This window comes from Cherax quadricarinatus, chromosome 4 (assembly GCF_038502225.1).
Source record: "Cherax quadricarinatus isolate ZL_2023a chromosome 4, ASM3850222v1, whole genome shotgun sequence".
In the NCBI taxonomy this organism is placed as follows: domain Eukaryota; kingdom Metazoa; phylum Arthropoda; class Malacostraca; order Decapoda; family Parastacidae; genus Cherax; species Cherax quadricarinatus.
In genome coordinates this window covers 63,072,978-63,092,544 of record NC_091295.1, presented here as the reverse complement: position 1 = coordinate 63,092,544, position 19,567 = coordinate 63,072,978, and the positions used below count along the sequence as shown (strand labels likewise).

General features: G+C 39.6%; 1 protein-coding gene across 5 annotated transcripts in view; it reads right to left on the bottom strand.

Moving 5' to 3' along the window:
• The window catches only part of LOC128684495 (band 7 protein AGAP004871), a 1,214,601-nt gene that overhangs the window by 718,122 nt on the left and 476,912 nt on the right, over positions 1–19,567 (bottom strand). The window contains exons 1-2 of one of the 5 annotated variants that reach the window (XM_053770704.2): positions 7,422–7,512; positions 6,685–6,929 (exon numbers count right to left, since the gene is read on the bottom strand). The exons of 3 other annotated variants lie outside the window; for them this stretch is intronic. In XM_053770704.2, the coding sequence (XP_053626679.1) occupies positions 6,685–6,724 (40 nt within the window). In that variant the 5' untranslated portion in view covers positions 6,725–6,929; positions 7,422–7,512. Of the gene's footprint in view, positions 1–6,684; positions 6,930–7,421; positions 7,513–19,567 lie in introns of those variants that run through there. One more of the 5 variants, XM_053770703.2, reaches the window with a different exon arrangement.

Below are 19,567 nucleotides of genomic sequence, written 5' to 3'. Positions count from 1 at the left end.
CTTTTATATGAAGGCAAAAGGGACAAAAAGAAGTGTAAATATAATAGGGGAATATGGCCGATGAATATACCTTCTAAGGTGTATGGCACAGTTATTAATAAAAGAGTTAAGAGTAAGGTGGAGAGCAGGGTCGTAGATGAACAAGGAGGCTTTAGGAAGGGTTGGGGATGTATAGACCAAGTGATTACATTAAAGTATATAAGTGAACAGTATTTGGTTGAAAGTAAAGACATTTTCACTGTATTTATGGATTTGGGAAAAGCATATGACAGGATGGATAGGGAAGCAATGTGGCGGATGCTGCAAGTGTAGGGAATAAGTGGTAAGTTATTTAAAGCAGTTAAGAGTTTTTACGATGATAGTGAGGCTCAGATTAGAGTATGTAGGAGAAAGGGAGATTATTTTCCATTAAACTTAGGCCTTAGACAGGGATGCGTGATGTCACAATGGATATTCAGTATATTGATAGATGGAATTGTAAGAGAAGTGAATGCTAGGGAGTTGAGGAAAGGTGTGAGACTGGAAGATAAACCCTCGACAACAAAGAGGGAGTTGACACATTTGCTTTTTGCTGATGACACTGCTTTTGGGAGATTCTGAAGAGAAGATTCACAGGCTAGTGGACGAATTTGGGAAGGTATATAAAAGAAGGAAATTAAATGTGAACAGTTGAAGAACAAGGTGATGAGGGTAACAAAAAATTGAGGTAATGAAAGAATGGATATCAGATTCGAAGGAGGGAACAAGGAGGAAGTGAATGTGTTCAGATATTTGTCGGCAGATGTGTCTATGAAGGACGGGGTGAACCATATATTTGACGAAGAAAAAAAGGTGTGTACTACACTGAAGCATCTGTGGAGACGAAGAACGTTATCCATGCAATCAAAAAAGCGGATTTTATGAGAATGTAGTGATACCAGTGCTCTTATAGGGGGTGTGAAGCATGGGTAATGAGCATGGCAACAAGGAGGAGGCTGAAGGTAGTGTAGATCTTGTTTTAGAGCAATGCGTGTTGTGAGTTTTATTCAGATAATTCATAGCTTGGAGATTAGGAAATGCGGGATTACTAAAATTATTATCAACAGGGCCGAAGAGGAGTTGTTGAAGTGGTTCGGACATTTAGAGAGGATGGAACAAATTAGGATGATGTGGATTATCATGGGGGAGCTCTGAACCCATACATTATACAGCGCCTTGGGGGAAGGGGGGAATGGAAGGCATTCAGGTTCAATTCAGGGAACCAGAGCACAGATCCAATTCCCTAGATCAAGAACCCCTCACCAGCTTCGAGGAACCTCCCTTGAGGGGTGGATGATCTGGAGGGAGTATAAATTTGTAGTGGAGGGAAGGCAGGGTAGGGGAGGCCTAGGAAAGGTTGGAGGAAGGGGGGTAAAGGTTATATGTGTAAGGGGTTTAGTCATCCAGCAAGAATTTAGTCGCAGTACTGTATTTGCCTAAACCCACTTTGTTGTGTGGATACATTAATATGCGTACTGCTCGTTGAGACTAGTATTTCCAATGGGAGTAGAATGAAATTGGTCCTGTGGTATCCAGAGCCACGAATGTGCTCGCATCAAGAGACATGCCCAGTGTTCACTGGGTACCTGATGTTTGTAGCACGCTAGCCCAGTGAATAAAGGCGTCGAGGAAAAAAAATACTTGGGTAGAGTTGGATTAAGAAAGGTTTCTCAGATATATTTGGTCCAAAAATATTTTCTTTACATCACTGCCCAAGAAAAAATTAATTATTTCAATCGGTAAAAATTATTCTTGCAATAGTTAATATATATATATATATATATATATATATATATATATATATATATATATATATATATATATATATATATATATATATATATATATATATATATACATATATATATATATATATATATATATATATATATATATATATATATATATATATATATATATATATATATATATATATATATTATATATATATATATATATTATTTCTAAACGCAATGTAAGCTAATTAACAAATAAACTAAGTAATATTGGTAGTTGTATCTCTCTCGGAGAATATAGAAGGACTATATGATGAGTGCGGATCACTGACAATGCCAGCCGATGGAATTCTTCGTATAAAATTATCCTGTGAATTCTTAAACACACCGGCAGTATCCCACCGAGGCAGGGTGACCTAAAAAGAAAAACGAAAGTTTATCTTTTTTAATGTAGTAATGTACACAGGAGAAGGAGTTATTAGCTCCTTGCTCCCAGAATTTTAGTCGCCACTTACGATACGCATGGCTTACGGAGGAAGAATTCTGTTTCACTTTCCCATGGAGATCCATTAGAAATTATGAATTAATTTTGTACAAGTCCTAACCGTTAGTAAATAAATAACCAGTGACAAAGTTATAGATATGTACAAAATAAAATAATGTATTGCAGACAAAATAACGTCATTAAAATTTCAATCAGTGAATTGTTAATGTTGATAAAAACAAAGACATGATAATTTTCTGCTGTCTGGCCGCTCCAGTGACGTCATGTGTTAATTTTCTGCTGTCTGGTCGCTCCAGTGACGTCATGTGTAAATTTTCTGCTGTCTGGTCGCTCCAGTGACGTCATGTGTTAATTTTCTGCTGTCTGGTCGCTCCAGTGACGTCATGTGTTAATTTTCTGCTGTCTGACCGTTCCAGTGACGTCATGTGTTAATTTTCTGCTGTCTGACCGTTCCAATGACGTCATGTGTTAATTTTCTGCTGTCTGACCGTTCCAGTGACGTCATGTGTTAATTTTCTGCTGTCTGGCCGCTCCAGTGACGTCATGTGTTAATTTTCTGCTGTCTGTCCGCTCCAGTGACGTCATGTGTTAATTTTCTACTGTCTGGTCGCTCCAGTGACGTCATGTGTTAATTTTCTGCTGTCTGGTCGCTCCAGTGACGTCATGTGTTAATTTTCTGCTGTCTGACCGTTCCAGTGACGTCATGTGTTAATTTTCTGCTGTCTGACCGTTCCAATGACGTCATGTGTTAATTTTCTGCTGTCTGACCGTTCCAGTGACGTCATGTGTTAATTTTCTGCTGTCTGACCGTTCCAGTGACGTCATGTGTTAATTTTCTGCTGTCTGACCGTTCCAGTGACGTCATGTGTTAATTTTCTGCTGTCTGGCCGCTCCAGTGACGTCATGTGTTAATTTTCTGCTGTCTGGCCGCTCCAGTGACGTCATGTGTTAATTTTCTGCTGTCTGGCCGCTCCAGTGACGTCATGTGTTAATTTTCTGCTGTCTGGCCGCTCCAGTGACGTCATGTGTTAATTTTCTGCTGTCTGGCCGTTCCAGTGACGTCATGTGTTAATTTTCTCCTGTCTGGCCTCTCCAGTGACGTCATGTGTTAATTTTCTGCTGTCTGGCCGCTCCAGTGACGTCATGTGTTAATTTTCTGCTGTCTGGCCTCTCCAGTGACGTCATGTGTTAATTTTCTGCTGTCTGGCCTCTCCAGTGACGTCATGTGTTAATTTTCTGCTGTCTGGCCTCTCCAGTGACGTCATGTGTTAATTTTCTGCTGGCTGGCCGTTCCAGTGACGTCATGTGTTAATTTTCTGCTGTCTGACCGCTCCAGTGACGTCATGTGTTAATTTTCTGCTGTCTGGCCTCTCCAGTGACGTCATGTGTTAATTTTCTGCTGTCTGGCCGCTCCAGTGACGTCATGTGTTAATTTTCTGCTGTCTGGCCTCTCCAGTGACGTCATGTGTTAATTTTCTGCTGTCTGGCCGCTTCAGTGACGTCATGTGTTAATTTTCTCCTGTCTGGCCTCTCCAGTGACGTCATGTGTTAATTTTCTGCAGTCTGGCCTCTCCAGTGACGTCATGTGTTAATTTTCTGCTGTCTGGCCGCTCCAGTGACGTCATATGTTAATTTTCTGCTGTCTGGCCTCTCCAGTGACGTCATGTGTTAATTTCCTGCTGTCTGGCCGCTCCAGTGACGTCATGTGTTAATTTTCTGCTGTCTGGCCGCTCCAATGACGTCATGTGTTAATTTTCTGCTGCCTGGCCTCTCCAGTGACGTCATGTGTTAATTTTCTGCTGTCTGGCCTCTCCAGTGATGTCATGTGTTAATTTTCTGCTGTCTGGCCGCTCCAATGACGTCATGTGTTAATTTTCTGCTGTCTGGCCTCTCCAGTGACGTCATGTGTTAATTTTCTGCTGTCTGGCCGCTCCAGTGACGTTATGTGTTAATTTTCTGCTGTCTGGCCGCTCCAGTGACGTCATGTGTTAATTTTCTGCTGTCTGGCCGCTCCAATGACGTCATGTGTTAATTTTCTGCTGTCTGGCCGCTCCAGTGACGTCATGTGTTAATTTTCTGCTATCTGGCCGCTCCAGTGACGTCATGTGTTAATTTTCTGCTCTCTGGCCGCTCCAGTGACGTCATGTGTTAATTTTCTGCTGTCTGGCCGCTCCAGTGACGTCATGTGTTAATTTTCTGCTGTCTGGCCGCTCCAGTGACGTCATGTGTTAATTTTCTGCTGTCTGGCCGCTCCAGTGACGTCATGTGTTAATTTTCTGCTGTCTGGCCGCTTCACTGACGTCATGTGTTAATTTTCTGCTGTCTGACCGTTCCAGTGACGTCATGTGTTAATTTTCTGCTGTCTGACCGTTCCAGTGACGTCATGTGTTAATTTTCTGCTGTCTGGCCGCTCCAGTGACGTCATGTGTTAATTTTCTGCTGTCTGGCCGCTCCAGTGACGTCATGTGTTAATTTTCTGCTGTCTGGCCGTTCCAGTGACGTCATGTGTTAATTTTCTGCTGTCTGGTCGTTCCAATGACATCATGTGTTAATTTTCTGCTGTCTGACCGTTCCAATGACGTCATGTGTTAATTTTCTGCTGTCTGGCCATTCGAGTGACGTCATGCATTAATTTATCATTTACGAAACAAAAGTGGACATCGGGTATTTACATTATCATTATAATATTGATATAATAATTAGTGTTATATTATAATGTTTGTCAAGCAATCTCTTCCATGTAGATAGTCAGAGTTTTTGTGAACAACTGCTGAGTGAAAAAGATATAATGTGAAATATCTGTGTAAAGATCCATTACAATCACACTTGTTCGATGGAAAATGTTAATTTAGTGTAGTTTAATGAGGCTATTGTATTCTGCGTCATATTGGGTTAAAGTGTCATACTGAGTAACAGTGCATCGTGTTGGGTTACAATGATTCATGTTGGGCTACAATGCATCATGCTGGGTTACAATGCATCATGCTGGGGTATAATGCGTCATACTGGGTTACAATGCATCATATTGGGTTACAGTGCATCATATTGGAGCATTGTTTTGAGTTACAGTGCATCATATTGGGTTACATTGTATCATATTGGGTTACAGCACATCATATTGGATTACAATGTATCATACTGGGTTACAATACATCATATTGAGTTACAATGTATCATACTTAGTTACAATAAATCATTGGCCTTATCATGGTATAGGACATTTCCTAGTCTTGTCACTTTCCTTCTTCAGTAGGTACGTAGTTAGCGAGTGTTTGGAAAATCTGAGTAAAGTTGTAATTCCACTTACGTTATTAAGTGTAAAACATATATTAGAAGTGATTGTTAATAAGTATATGATGAGAGGTCATTTGTGCTCTGTGTGTCTGGAGCTTCAGTCGCGATGAAAGCAGTTTTCCGTGCAAGGGAAATGGCAGAGAGAGATAAGCACAAGAATACACAGACACACAGACACACACAGGCACAGATACATATACACACACACACACACATTCACACACACACACACACACACAAGCATCGCGTGGGAAGCTTTTCGGCCTCTCACAACACTTATAAGATAACCAGAGAGAGAGAGAGAGTCGCAGTAACATCATACAAACAACACTCTCGACGAACATGGCAAGAGATAAAATAGTGCAGGCAACAACAGTCCTCAAGAGACTCAGCTCCGAGAGAACTCTCGCACTCTCCTACCTTGGCTTGCCACAGCTCTGCCCAAACAATAGTGTTGCAGAAAAAAAAAACTATACCTGAAGCTTACAACAGACTTCAGCTATTTTTAACACTGCTCCGACAACTGCCAAGTACAGAAACTTTTTTAGTTTGGCTTTTATTACTGGTAGTATTTTTTAATTAAAATCTCCATTGCGCTGTATTTCTTTATATTACACTATTGTTTGTGCAGCTATCATTAAAATAGCATAGAAAGTGTGCAAGGGTTTGCTAGTGCAGAGACTTTATGGGAGAAGAAAGCATCTATTTGATTGACTGTGACCAGGAGGGAAGTTTTAGAGGAACCAGTTAGCGCGCAACTTCAGTCGAACAGTTCCTTGAAATCTTTCCTCACAACCAGTCATGCACACGCTATCTACGTGCCACTTCTTGAAAGCATCTGGGGAATAACAATTTAAGGTAAATATCAACTTTCATACACATGGTAGCATACGGAGGAGCAAGAGTGCTGAGATGTGATGGTGCATATTTGATAAAATACGTTTTGCGCGCAGTGCGTGAAGGAAGTGCGGGGGTAAACTTGTTCTTTAACACATCCTACCTCCATCTCTCCCGGGTCACATTTTAGCCGATATAGCTGGCGGTGCAATAAGCATAAGAAAATATTAAAAGAAAAGGTGGCTCAGCCCGCATTTGCAAGACTTAATCTGTATTTGCAGCAGTCGGCCATACCTATTTTCGCGACAGTGGTGGCAACGATACCAGGGGTCATGATGGCGATGGTACTGTCACACGTCCTGGAATTATTTTCCTCAGGATCTGGAAACAAAGCGAAGTCTTCTCTTCCTTGACTTTCGGAAATCTTGTATGAGCATACGCAATTTCAACCCTTCCTGGTACTTCAAATTCTCATCGGAACGAAGACTTCAGTGTCTTTTGCACTTGAGTCCAACTTGTAATGTGTGCCCCTCTCCTTCCTAAAACCAGCACTGGGTTTAGTAACTTGCAAAGTTCATTTTCACCATGCAATCATATACAACCTCTATAAAACAAAACATGTATACTTGATGTATATATTTGCATTCATAGACAAATTTTGTCAACACAAATACTTCGTTCCAAATGTGATTCAAAATAAGGAAAATATTTTAACCCCGGTATAAGAAAATGTGAAATTCTGTTCTAGAGATGCGGGTTTCACTTCACTTTTATCGCCATTGTTTCCAAGAAGTCACACTAGTTTTGTTTTTAAGAAAATATCTATCTTGATTAGCTTTTACCAAGTGTCCTCTGTCAGTTCCGTAACCTCTTCTTCAGAGGCTTCAGTAACACATCTCCAAGGTTTTGCCCCTGCCAGTCACCACAAAACACGCGCGCACCTCCACCACACCATATACACACATTTGCTCCAAATGTGTTACAACAAATGCGCACACCTGTTCCAAAGGCGGCAAAACGCATGCACACACCTGCACTGAAGGCTCCGAAAGACAAGCGCACGCTTACTCCAAAGGCGCCATGAGACACATACACCTGCCTTCAGAAGTGCCAAGGCGCCACTACCTCTCCCCTCAACACCATGATGGAGTAAATGTCGGTGCCAAACTTTCTCCACACACACACACACACACACACACACACACACACACACACACACACACACACATATACACACACAGACACACGGGTGGGGTGGTGCCAAAGTTATGCAGAGGAGGAGAAGGAAAGGGGATGAATGGGAGGGAGGGGAAGGGAACAAAGTCACGCCGGTGAATTGGATTAGCTGAGAGAATAATTGTTTTGCTTCAGTGTTAAAGTGGAAGACGCTGCTGTAAAAGGTGCAACCAGAAATTTTGGGAGGCCAGATGTAAGAGATAAGGGAAGACCTTAAGCTGAATTATACATAGAAAGTGGGTTGTTAATAGACAGTACATGTTTCAAGGTAAAAAGGTCAAGTATATGAGGAATTGTGAAGTACTCAGTGAGGATAAAAGGTCGAGAAGTCTGGTACATCTGATATAATGTATTTATTATTTTCTGGTACCTTTAGTAAGAGGAAATGGAAGACTAAGTACTGTGGTAATGGTGTCATTGCTGAAGAAAGTGAATAAATTAAAGACTATGATAACAGCGAGAGCTGCGAGGAAATGTTGAAAGAATACCCGATTAGCGTTAGAAAGAAATAAGGATTTCCATAGATGTGTTGAGGATTAAAGAATGCATTATAAGGGTGAGCAGCAGATGTTTGTGGTCCAGGAAGGTGGATGCAGGAGGGAATGGAATAATTGGCGGAATGTTTAAGTGAAAAAGATTGTAAGAAAGTAAAAGTTATTCTTTTCGAACGTAAAACTTCTGTAATGAAGGCAGAGTATATTAAAAATTTTGCTGAGCATAAGTAACAGTCTTGGAGAGAGAAAAATGACAAGAAAACCGAAAAGAAATGGACTTGTCGGTTAAAAATGAGATAATGGATAAAAAGGCAGAGGAACGAAAGAGATTTAGAGAATATTTTGAGATGAATGTATATAATGAAATGGAGGCAGAAATTTTACGCGCTGTGCTGGGAGGAAAAGTCAGGACTGAGTAAAAAGGAAGTGGGTAACTTTGAACAGGGTGGAAGTAGGCAGAAAGGAGAAAGGAACAGAGTTTTAAAACTATTGTTGCTTTTGTTTATTGTAGGTATGAAAGAGGGAGAATACCTGAGGAGTGATGGAGACCATAAATAGTTCCATTTACAAAAGAGGAAAGAAACAAGACAGTGTAACAATTCAACCCATCCTCTTACTACCAGTCAGCATTTTACTGTTGCTAAGATATTAAGCTGGCGACTGCTCGTGAGTGATAAACAGTGATTGTCTGACTGTGTATTTTCCACTTGGTCCTCGTTTCTGTTCAAGGTTCAAAGCATTTTATGTCGCCTTTTTCTAATATATCATTTATTGGCGTTGAGATATGTTATAATGGGCAAAATTTTATTGACAGACAACAACGTAATTTAATCAAACCTAATAACCTAAATAACGAATATTGAGAAATTTGTTAGACATTGTATATGAGAATTAGATAGAATTTATGATGATTGTGGAACACTTATATGGGAATCAGTGTGTTGAAAATACGGGATATGTCTTTAAAATGATGGAAAGAACACGGAATGAACACTGGTGAATGCAGTTTAGATTTAAAAGATAATGACATGTTTGGCTATAAATAATAAATACGTAGATGAGAGAAACAGGTTGTTTGTTGTCTTGAAGGATTTAGAAAAAATATGATAAGATTAATAAGAAAGCAACTGATATTGAAGTTTCATATTAATGTAAAGCGCTAAATCCGTATGAGTAATTAAGTAGACGTGTAACGGCTCTATCCTTCATCCTCTAAGTACGAAACGAACATAATTGTGTAACTAACGAAAGCACGATAAACGACAAAAAAAAAAAATCAGTTATTCTACTATGTGGATCAAAAAGACTATACCAGATCTTAAATAAAAACAAAGTATCACTCCCCACAATCTCGTTAACAAACAAGCCAATTAATTTCTGCATAAAGCGGCAAAAACGCCAAACACCACATGATCATCGTGAGCAATGAACACTCGATTATCTCTGGATTTCGCTCGCCGCTGCAACTTTAAAAGAGAAGTTCGCTTGTTAACATTAAGTAAAGCAGTGAAGACTAGTGGTAAAATCTGTACGAAAGCTGGAAGCTAAATCTGTCGTGCGTGTCACTTGTCTCACTTTTGCGTGCATGCGTAATTAGCTCTGGGTTGTAGTTGGCAGCAGTAGATGGAAGTGTACACAATAGCTACGGATATTAGGCATTTTGTGGCTGCACACAGGTATAAGCGGAGGTCGTATGTGGCTGTACACACATATAAGCTGAGGTTGGACGTGGCTGCGCACACATCTTAGGCAAGGCTGTGCATAAATGCACACACACACATTAGTGGAGTTTGTCGTGGCTGGAGACATATTAGAGTAAATTGCACTTGGCTCCAGACACATTAACGGAGGAGATCCAGCTTATTAGAGAGAAGAACAAGAAGATTCATTCCTTAAAAAAAAAAGAAAGAGGATACCAGCCACAACGAACTGAGGAATGGTTTTTAAGAAAGAACTGAAGATGAAGATAAAGAATGAGATTACCAAGTACTTCTTTGTATTGCTAGAGGAATGTGGTTGGGCCATGAACAGTGACACAACGAAAGCCACTACTGAAGGCAAGAATTTTCTTACATATGGGGATTCTCTGATTAAATTAATGAATAGGGTGTTTTCTAACAGGGACTGGTATGGCAGGTAAGTGTATTTTCATGGAACTGGGATGGAAAATACCTTATAGTTAGCAGATTAGTAACCGTCTTGGCTGGTAATGGGAGAATCTGCCTCGGTCTTAAAGCAAGTGACGTTGGGATGTGTGGGAGAGAGGACTTTCATTGCAGATATAGGAATGCAATATATATAACAAGGATTATGTAAAGCATCTTCGTCATATATGGCATATTTTTGCGAACAGAATGCATCAAGTCAGGGTTGTGGTGGCAGCAGTGGCCACTTCAGTAGAGAAGTGTACTGGGCTCTACACCGAGGACAGTCAGAGGTACAGGTTAGTATGGGAAAAGATGTTACTGGGGTTCTATGGATTTTAAAATTAGCAGTTTTCAAGAAAATAAAGTAAAATGTACACACAGTATCAAGAAACACTATAAAAAAACAGATGTCTTGTGCAATGATAAAAATAAACAAGTGTGGCAGGGCAAGAATAAACGAGATAAGGATACAGAATGAAAGCTTTCTCGCCATTTATTATACAAACAGTCGTAGAACTAGAAATAAAACTAATACTAATTGCAAATACAGGAAACGTCAATATTATTGCACTAGCCGAAATATCGTTAAATTTAAAACTCTAGACATATCTGCCTCAGGAAAGGTTACGTAAGATTCAGGAAACAGGACAAGAGTTTCCTGACGCGGGTCTTAGTCATATGATAACCCACCACTAGAGCCATTCGTCATCTGACCGAGGCCTTCTCCTGGCTTACCAGCCCACCACTTTAAGATTAAGTTGTGTTATATGTCTATGGCATACCACATACAAGTATACAAATTATTCCACAATGATATACATGAGAAGAAACAAGATGGAGTAGAGCAAGTCAGAGAAAATTTTGAACTGCTTCTTCAAATGTTTTTTTTATAAACTCAGAAGTGACCGACACTGCATTTGTTTGCAATATTCTAAAGGAAATAAGAAAAAAACTGACCTTAGGAATTTAAAACCCTTTACCTGGAAAATGGTCAAAGAGGATTTCTTCTGGACAAAATTGTTAAGGTAATGTGGTAAGTCTGAGAGAACCGGATTTCAACCAAATTAGCAGAGAAAGTCTTTGACTAGGAATTTAGAATCCCCGACTCAAAGATTGCTTTTATGAGGCAATTCGTAGCAGAATACACCAGAGGGGGAAAAAACCTGCTTGATCAAGTCTTCAAAAAGAATATCTAAAGACCAAGGAAGAGCTTGCACAAGTAATCACAAATCTTTTACTTTTAATATTTACCTTTTAGTAATATTAATATTAGTTAAATTCCCAGATTCTGGCTCTGCAGGTTATAATGGAGCTGGGAAACACCTGTACAACAGTCAATATTAAAGTAACCAACAGAGGCGGAAGTGATGTACAGATACAATGCAACCTTAATAACCATTCTACAATAGATAGGCTTCAAACCCAACAATATTGCGATGGTAAACTGACAGATATGTGATACCGACACAAGCTAGGGAAGACGAGACACATGCTGGGGAAGACGAGACACATGCTGGGGAAGACGAGACACATGCTGGGGAAGACGAGACTTTAGTTAACACCCAAGAACCATACCACGGGCGGGGTTTGAGCCCGCGGTCAGAGAGTCTCAAAACTCCAGACCGTATCGTGGTCTGGTTTGTTTGCAATCGTGTCATTACGATTTCGTGAGACATCTTAACGAAGATGTTTTGGTTTTGGAACCTTGTTCACTCCCATGATCATTGTTCACTCCCATGATCATTGTTCACTCCCATGATCATTGTTCACTCCCATGATCATTGTTCACTCCCATGATCATTGTTCACTCCCATGATCATTGTTCACTCTCATGATCATTGTTCACTCTCATGATCATTGTTCACTCCCATGATCATTGTTCACTCCCATGATCATTGTTCACTCCCATGATCATTGTTCACTCCCATGATCATTGTTCACTCCCATGATCATTGTTCACTCCCATGATCATTGTTCACTCCCATGATCATTGTTCACTCTCATGATCATTGTTCACTCTCATGATCATTGTTCACTCTCATGATCATTGTTCACTCTCATGATCATTGTTCACTCCCATGATCATTGTTCACTCTCATGATCATTGTTCACTCTCATGATCATTGTTCACTCTCATGATCATTGTTCACCCTCATGATCATTGTTCACTCCCATGATCATTGTTCACTCCCATGATCATTGTTCACTCCCATGATCATTGTTCACTCTCATGATCATTGTTCACTCTCATGATCATTGTTCACTCCCATGATCATTGTTCACTCCCATGATCATTGTTCACTCCCATGATCATTGTTCACTCTCATGATCATTGTTCACTCCCATGATCATTACTCACTCCAGTGATCATTGTTCGCTCCCATGATCATTGTTCACTCTCATGATCATTGTTCACTCTCATGATCATTGTTCACTCTCATGATCATTGTTCACTCCCATGATCATTGTTCACTCTCATGATCATTGTTCACTCCCATGATCATTGTTCACTACAATGATCATTATTCAATCCAATTATCATTGTTCACTCCAGTTATCATTGTTCACTACAATGATCATTGTTCACTACAATGGTCATTGTTCACTTAAATTAATCATTGTTCACCCCAGTGATCATTGTTCACGCAAGTGATCATTGTTCACTCCCATGATAAATGTTCATTCCAATGATTATTGTTCAAACCAATGATTGTTGTTCACTACAATGATCATTGTTCACTAAATGAGGCCTGGTCACAGACCGGGCCGCGGGGGAGTTGACCCCCGGAACTCTCTCCAGGTAAACTCCAGGTAAACAATGATCATTGTTCACTACAATGATCATTGTTCACTACAATGATCATTGTTCACTACAATAATCATTGTTCACTACAATGATCATTGTTCACTACAATGATCATTGTTCACTACAATGATCATTGTTCACTACAATGATCATTGTTCACTACAATGATCATTGTTCACTACAATGATCATTGTTCACTACAATAATCATTGTTCACTACAATGATCATTGTTCACTACAATGATCATTGTTCACTACAATGATCATTGTTCACTACAATGATCATTGTTCACTACAATGATCATTGTTCACTACACTGATCATTGTTCACTACAATGATCACTGGAGTGAACACTGTCTCAGTACAGGAATGTTCCCACTAAAGCAATAAGTGTTTACTCACGAGTGTTTTTTTTCATCCACAACAAATATTCAAGTTTATCTTATATTAAATTCTGTCTCACTCAGATATCTTCATCTCATTTTATCATTATCTTCAGTGTGACTATGTCTTAATACTTACTGATTGTGGTAAGAGGAGGAAGAGGAGCAAAGGGAAGAGGAAAGGGATGGATGAAGAGGAGGATGAGGATGAAGGATATATTTCTGGTGAGTTTAAACCACCTTACAAAGTTAAAATAGTTTAAAGTTAAGTAAGGGAGCGTTTGGCAGGGAGTATGAAGTGGCGCTGGTGGGGAGAGGGGAAGTAGTGGTGGTTTTGTTGGTGGTAGTGAGAGGGGGGGGGGTAGTTGTTGATGTTGTGGGAGTGTTAGACATGATGGTTGTAGTGGAGGTGGTGGTGAAGATAGTTGTAATGGTAGTGGTAGCTGTGGAGGATGTGGCTATGGAAGAGGTAGTAATATATATGGTTTAGAAAGACACGTAAGCAAACACTATAACATATTTATTAGAAAACGTTTCGGTCCTGGGACCTGGGAAGTGATCAAGGTCCCAGGACCGAAACGTTTTCTAATAAATATGTTATAGTGTTTGCTTACGTGTCTTTCTAAACCAACTTCTCGGTATTTATTACCAGGGTTTATACCAGTAATATATATATATATATATATATATATATATATATATATATATATATATATATATATATATATATATATATATATATATATATATATATATATATATATATATATATATATATATGCAATAAGATCACAGTAAACAGGTGATTTCAGAATATGCAAAACAACCACTCTGAAAGAATAGAGAAATTCCAAGCGCTTTCGTGACTACTCACATTATCAAGGAACTAGTTCCTTGATAATGTGAGTAGTCACGAAAGCGCTTGGAATTTCTCTATTCTTTCATAGTGGTTGTTTTGCATATATATATATATATATATATATATATATATATATATATATATATATATATATATATATATATATATATATATATATATATATATATATATATATATATATATATATATTTTGATTGAACTTTGTATAGAAAGGGGTTTAGTTATAGGTAATACATATTTTAAGAAAAAGAGGATAAATAAGTATACACGATATGATGTAGGGCGAAATGACAGTAGTTTGTTGGATTATGTATTGGTAGATAAAAGACTGTTGAGTAGACTTCAGGATGTACATGTTTATAGAGGGGCCACAGATATATCAGATCACTTTCTAGTTGTAGCTACACTGAGAGTAAAAGGTAGATGGGATACAAGGAGAATAGAAGCATCAGGGAAGAGAGAGGTAAAGGTTTATAAACTAAAAGAGGAGGCAGTTAGGGTAAGATATAAACAGCTATTGGAGGATAGATGGGCTAATGAGAGCATAGGCAATGGGGTCGAAGAGGTATGGGGTAGGTTTAAAAATGTAGTGTTAGAGTGTTCAGCAGAAGTTTGTGGTTACAGGAAAGTGGGTGCAGGAGGGAAGAGGAGCGATTGGTGGAATGATGATGTAAAGAGAGTAGTAAGGGAGAAAAAGTTAGCATATGAGAAGTTTTTACAAAGTAGAAGTGATGCAAGGAGGGAAGAGTATATGGAGAAAAAGAGAGAAGTTAAGAGAGTGGTGAAGCAATGTAAAAAGAGAGCAAATGAGAGAGTGGGTGAGATGTTATCAACAAATTTTGTTGAAAATAAGAAAAAGTTTTGGAGTGAGATTAACAAGTTAAGAAAGCCTAGAGAACAAATGGATTTGTCAGTTAAAAATAGGAGAGGAGAGTTATTAAATGGAGAGTTAGAGGTATTGGGAAGATGGAAGGAATATTTTGAGGAATTGTTAAATGTTGATGAAGATAGGGAAGCTGTGATTTCGTGTATAGGGCAAGGAGGAATAACATCTTGTAGGAGTGAGGAAGAGTCAGTTGTGAGTGTGGGGGAAGTTCGTGAGGCAGTAGGTAAAATGAAAGGGGGTAAGGCAGCCGGGATTGATGGGATAAAGATAGAAATGTTAAAAGCAGGTGGGGATATAGTTTTGGAGTGGTTGGTGCAATTATTTAATAAATGTATGGAAGAGGGTAAGGTACCTAGGGATTGGCAGAGAGCATGCATAGTTCCTTTGTATAAAGGCAAAGGGGATAAAAGAGAGTGCAAAAATTATAGGGGGATAAGTCTGTTGAGTGTACCTGGTAAAGTGTATGGTAGAGTTATAATTGAAAGAATTAAGAGTAAGACGGAGAATAGGATAGCAGATGAACAAGGAGGCTTTAGGAAAGGTAGGGGGTGTGTGGACCAGGTGTTTACAGTGAAACATATAAGTGAACAGTATTTAGATAAGGCTAAAGAGGTCTTTGTGGCATTTATGGATTTGGAAAAGGCGTATGACAGGGTGGATAGGGGGGCAATGTGGCAGATGTTGCAAGTGTATGGTGTAGGAGGTAGGTTACTGAAAGCAGTGAAGAGTTTTTACGAGGATAGTGAGGCTCAAGTTAGAGTATGTAGGAAAGAGGGGAATTTTTTCCCAGTAAAAGTAGGCCTTAGACAAGGATGTGTGATGTCACCGTGGTTGTTTAATATATTTATAGATGGGGTTGTAAGAGAAGTAAATGCGAGGGTCTTGGCAAGAGGCGTGGAGTTAAAAGATAAAGAATCACACACAAAGTGGGAGTTGTCACAGCTGCTCTTTGCTGATGACACTGTGCTCTTGGGAGATTCTGAAGAGAAGTTGCAGAGATTGGTGGATGAATTTGGTAGGGTGTGCAAAAGAAGAAAATTAAAGGTGAATACAGGAAAGAGTAAGGTTATGAGGATAACAAAAAGATTAGGTGATGAAAGATTGAATATCAGATTGGAGGGAGAGAGTATGGAGGAGGTGAACGTATTCAGATATTTGGGAGTGGACGTGTCAGCGGATGGGTCTATGAAAGATGAGGTGAATCATAGAATTGATGAGGGAAAAAGAGTGAGTGGTGCACTTAGGAGTCTGTGGAGACAAAGAACTTTGTCCTTGGAGGCAAAGAGGGGAATGTATGAGAGTATAGTTTTACCAACGCTCTTATATGGGTGTGAAGCGTGGGTGATGAATGTTGCAGCGAGGAGAAGGCTGGAGGCAGTGGAGATGTCATGTCTGAGGGCAATGTGTGGTGTGAATATAATGCAGAGAATTCGTAGTTTGGAAGTTAGGAGGAGGTGCGGGATTACCAAAACTGTTGTCCAGAGGGCTGAGGAAGGGTTGTTGAGGTGGTTCGGACATGTAGAGAGAATGGAGCGAAACAGAATGACTTCAAGAGTGTATCAGTCTGTAGTGGAAGGAAGGCGGGGTAGGGGTCGGCCTAGGAAGGGTTGGAGGGAGGGGGTAAAGGAGGTTTTGTGTGCGAGGGGCTTGGACTTCCAGCAGGCATGCGTGAGCGTGTTTGATAGGAGTGAATGGAGACAAATGGTTTTTAATACTTGACGTGCTGTTGGAGTGTGAGCAAAGTAACATTTATGAAGGGATTCAGGGAAACCGGCAGGCCGGACTTGAGTCCTGGAGATGGGAAGTACAGTGCCTGCACTCTGAAGGAGGGGTGTTAATGTTGCAGTTTAAAAACTGTAGTGTAAAGCACCCTTCTGGCAAGACAGTGATGGAGTGAATGATGGTGAAAGTTTTTCTTTTTCGGGCCACCCTGCCTTGGTGGGAATCGGCCGGTGTGATAATAAAATAAAAAAAAAAAATATATATATATATATATATATATAATGTCGTGCCAAATAGGTAAAACGTGCGATTCTGCCTTATTCTCTTGCCTTATTTGGCAAGCGAATATTTGTGTATTCAGTAATTTCGCAGAAATCGTTCTGAACCCAACGAAAAAAAATATGTTTCATTGTATTTGTTTATTATTAAAAAATCCGTTGCCTTCACTGCACACATCACTACAGATATATGCTCAACATTATTTTTTTTATCTTAATTAAGGAAAGCCCTAAACCCATACGGAATATAAAGCACTTGGAGAACAGGAGTCATCCAGGTTCGGTGCAAGGAATGGAAGTATTAATCGAGTTCCTTGAGTTAACAGCACGTCATCGGCATCCAACTCACCAGAATATACTAGAAAGTGTGTCATTCTAGGCTGGTAATAATGTACCATGGATAACACTAAAGGCAGAAATGAACCATTCCTGGATAACACTAAAGGCAGAAATGAACCATTCCTGGATAACACTAAAGGCAGAAATGAACCATTCCTGGATAACACTAAAGGCAGAAATGAACCATTCCTGGATAACACTAAAGGCAGAAATGAACCGTTCCTGGATAACACTAAAGGCAGAAATGAACCATTCCTGGATAACACTAAAGGCAGAAATGAACCATTCCTGGATAACACTAAAGGGAGAAATGAACCGTTCCTGGATAACACTAAAGGCAGAAATGAACCATTCCTGGATAACACTAAAGGCAGAAATGAACCGTTCCTGGATAACACTAAAGGCAGAAATGAACCATTCCTGGATAACACTAAAGGCAGAAATGAACCATTCCTGGATAACACTAAAGGCAGAAATGAACCATTCCTGGATAACACTAAAGGCAGAAATGAACCATTCCTGGATAACACTAAAGGCAGAAATTAACCGTTCCTGGATAACACTAAAGGCAGAAATGAACCATTCCTGGATAACACTAAAGGCAGAAATGAACCATTCCTGGATAACACTAAAGGCAGAAATGAACCATTCCTGGATAACACTAAAGGCAGAAATGAACCGTTCCTGGATAACACTAAAGGCAGAAATGAACCATTCCTGGATAACACTAAAGGCAGAAATGAACCATTCCTGGATAACACTAAAGGCAGAAATGAACCATTCCTGGATAACACTAAATGCAGAAATGAACCGTTCCTGGATAACACTAAAGGGAGAAATGAACCATTCCTGGATAACACTAAAGGCAGAAATGAACCATTCCTGGATAACACTAAAGGCAGAAATGAACCGTTCCTGGATAACACTAAAGGCAGAAATGAACCATTCCTGGATAACACTAAAGGCAGAAATGAACCATTCCTGGATAACACTAAAGGCAGAAATGAACCATTCCTGGATAACACTAAAGGCAGAAATGAACCGTTCCTGGATAACACTAAAGGCAGAAATGAACCATTCCTGGATAACACTAAAGGCAGAAATGAACCATTCCTGGATAACACTAAAGGCAGAAATGAACCATTCCTGGATAACACTAAAGGCAGAAATGAACCGTTCCTGGATAACACTAAAGGGAGAAATGAACCATTCCTGGATAACACTAAAGGCAGAAATGAACCATTCCTGGATAACACTAAAGGCAGAAATGAACCGTTCCTGGATAACACTAAAGGCAGAAATGAACCGTTCCTGGATAACACTAAAGGCAGAAATGAACCATTCCTGGATAACACTAAAGGCAGAAATGAACCATTCCTGGATAACACTTAAGGCAGAAATGAACCGTTCCTGGATAACACTAAAGGCAGAAATGAACCATTCCTGGATAACACTAAAGGGAGAAATGAACCATTCCTGGATAACACTAAAGGCAGAAATGAACCATTCCTGGATAACACTAAAGGCAGAAATGAACCGTTCCTGGATAACACTAAAGGCAGAAATGAACCATTCCTGGATAACACTAAAGGCAGAAATGAACCATTCCTGGATAACACTAAAGGCAGAAATGAACTATTCCTGGATAATACTAAAGGCAGAAATGAACCATTCCTGGATAACACTAAAGGCAGAAATGAACCGTTCCTGGATAACACTTAAGACAGAAATGAACCGTTCCCGGATAACACTAAAGGCAGAAATGAACCGTTCCTGGATAACACTTAAGGCAGAAATGAACCGTTCCTGGATAACACTAAAGGCAGAAATGAACCATTCCTGGATAACACTAAAGGCAGAAATGAACCATTCCTGGATAACACTAAAGGCAGAAATGAACCATTCCTGGATAACACTAAAAGCAGAAATGAACCGTTCCTGGATAACACTAAAGGCAGAAATGAACCGTTCCTGGATAACACTAAAGGGAGAAATGAACCATTCC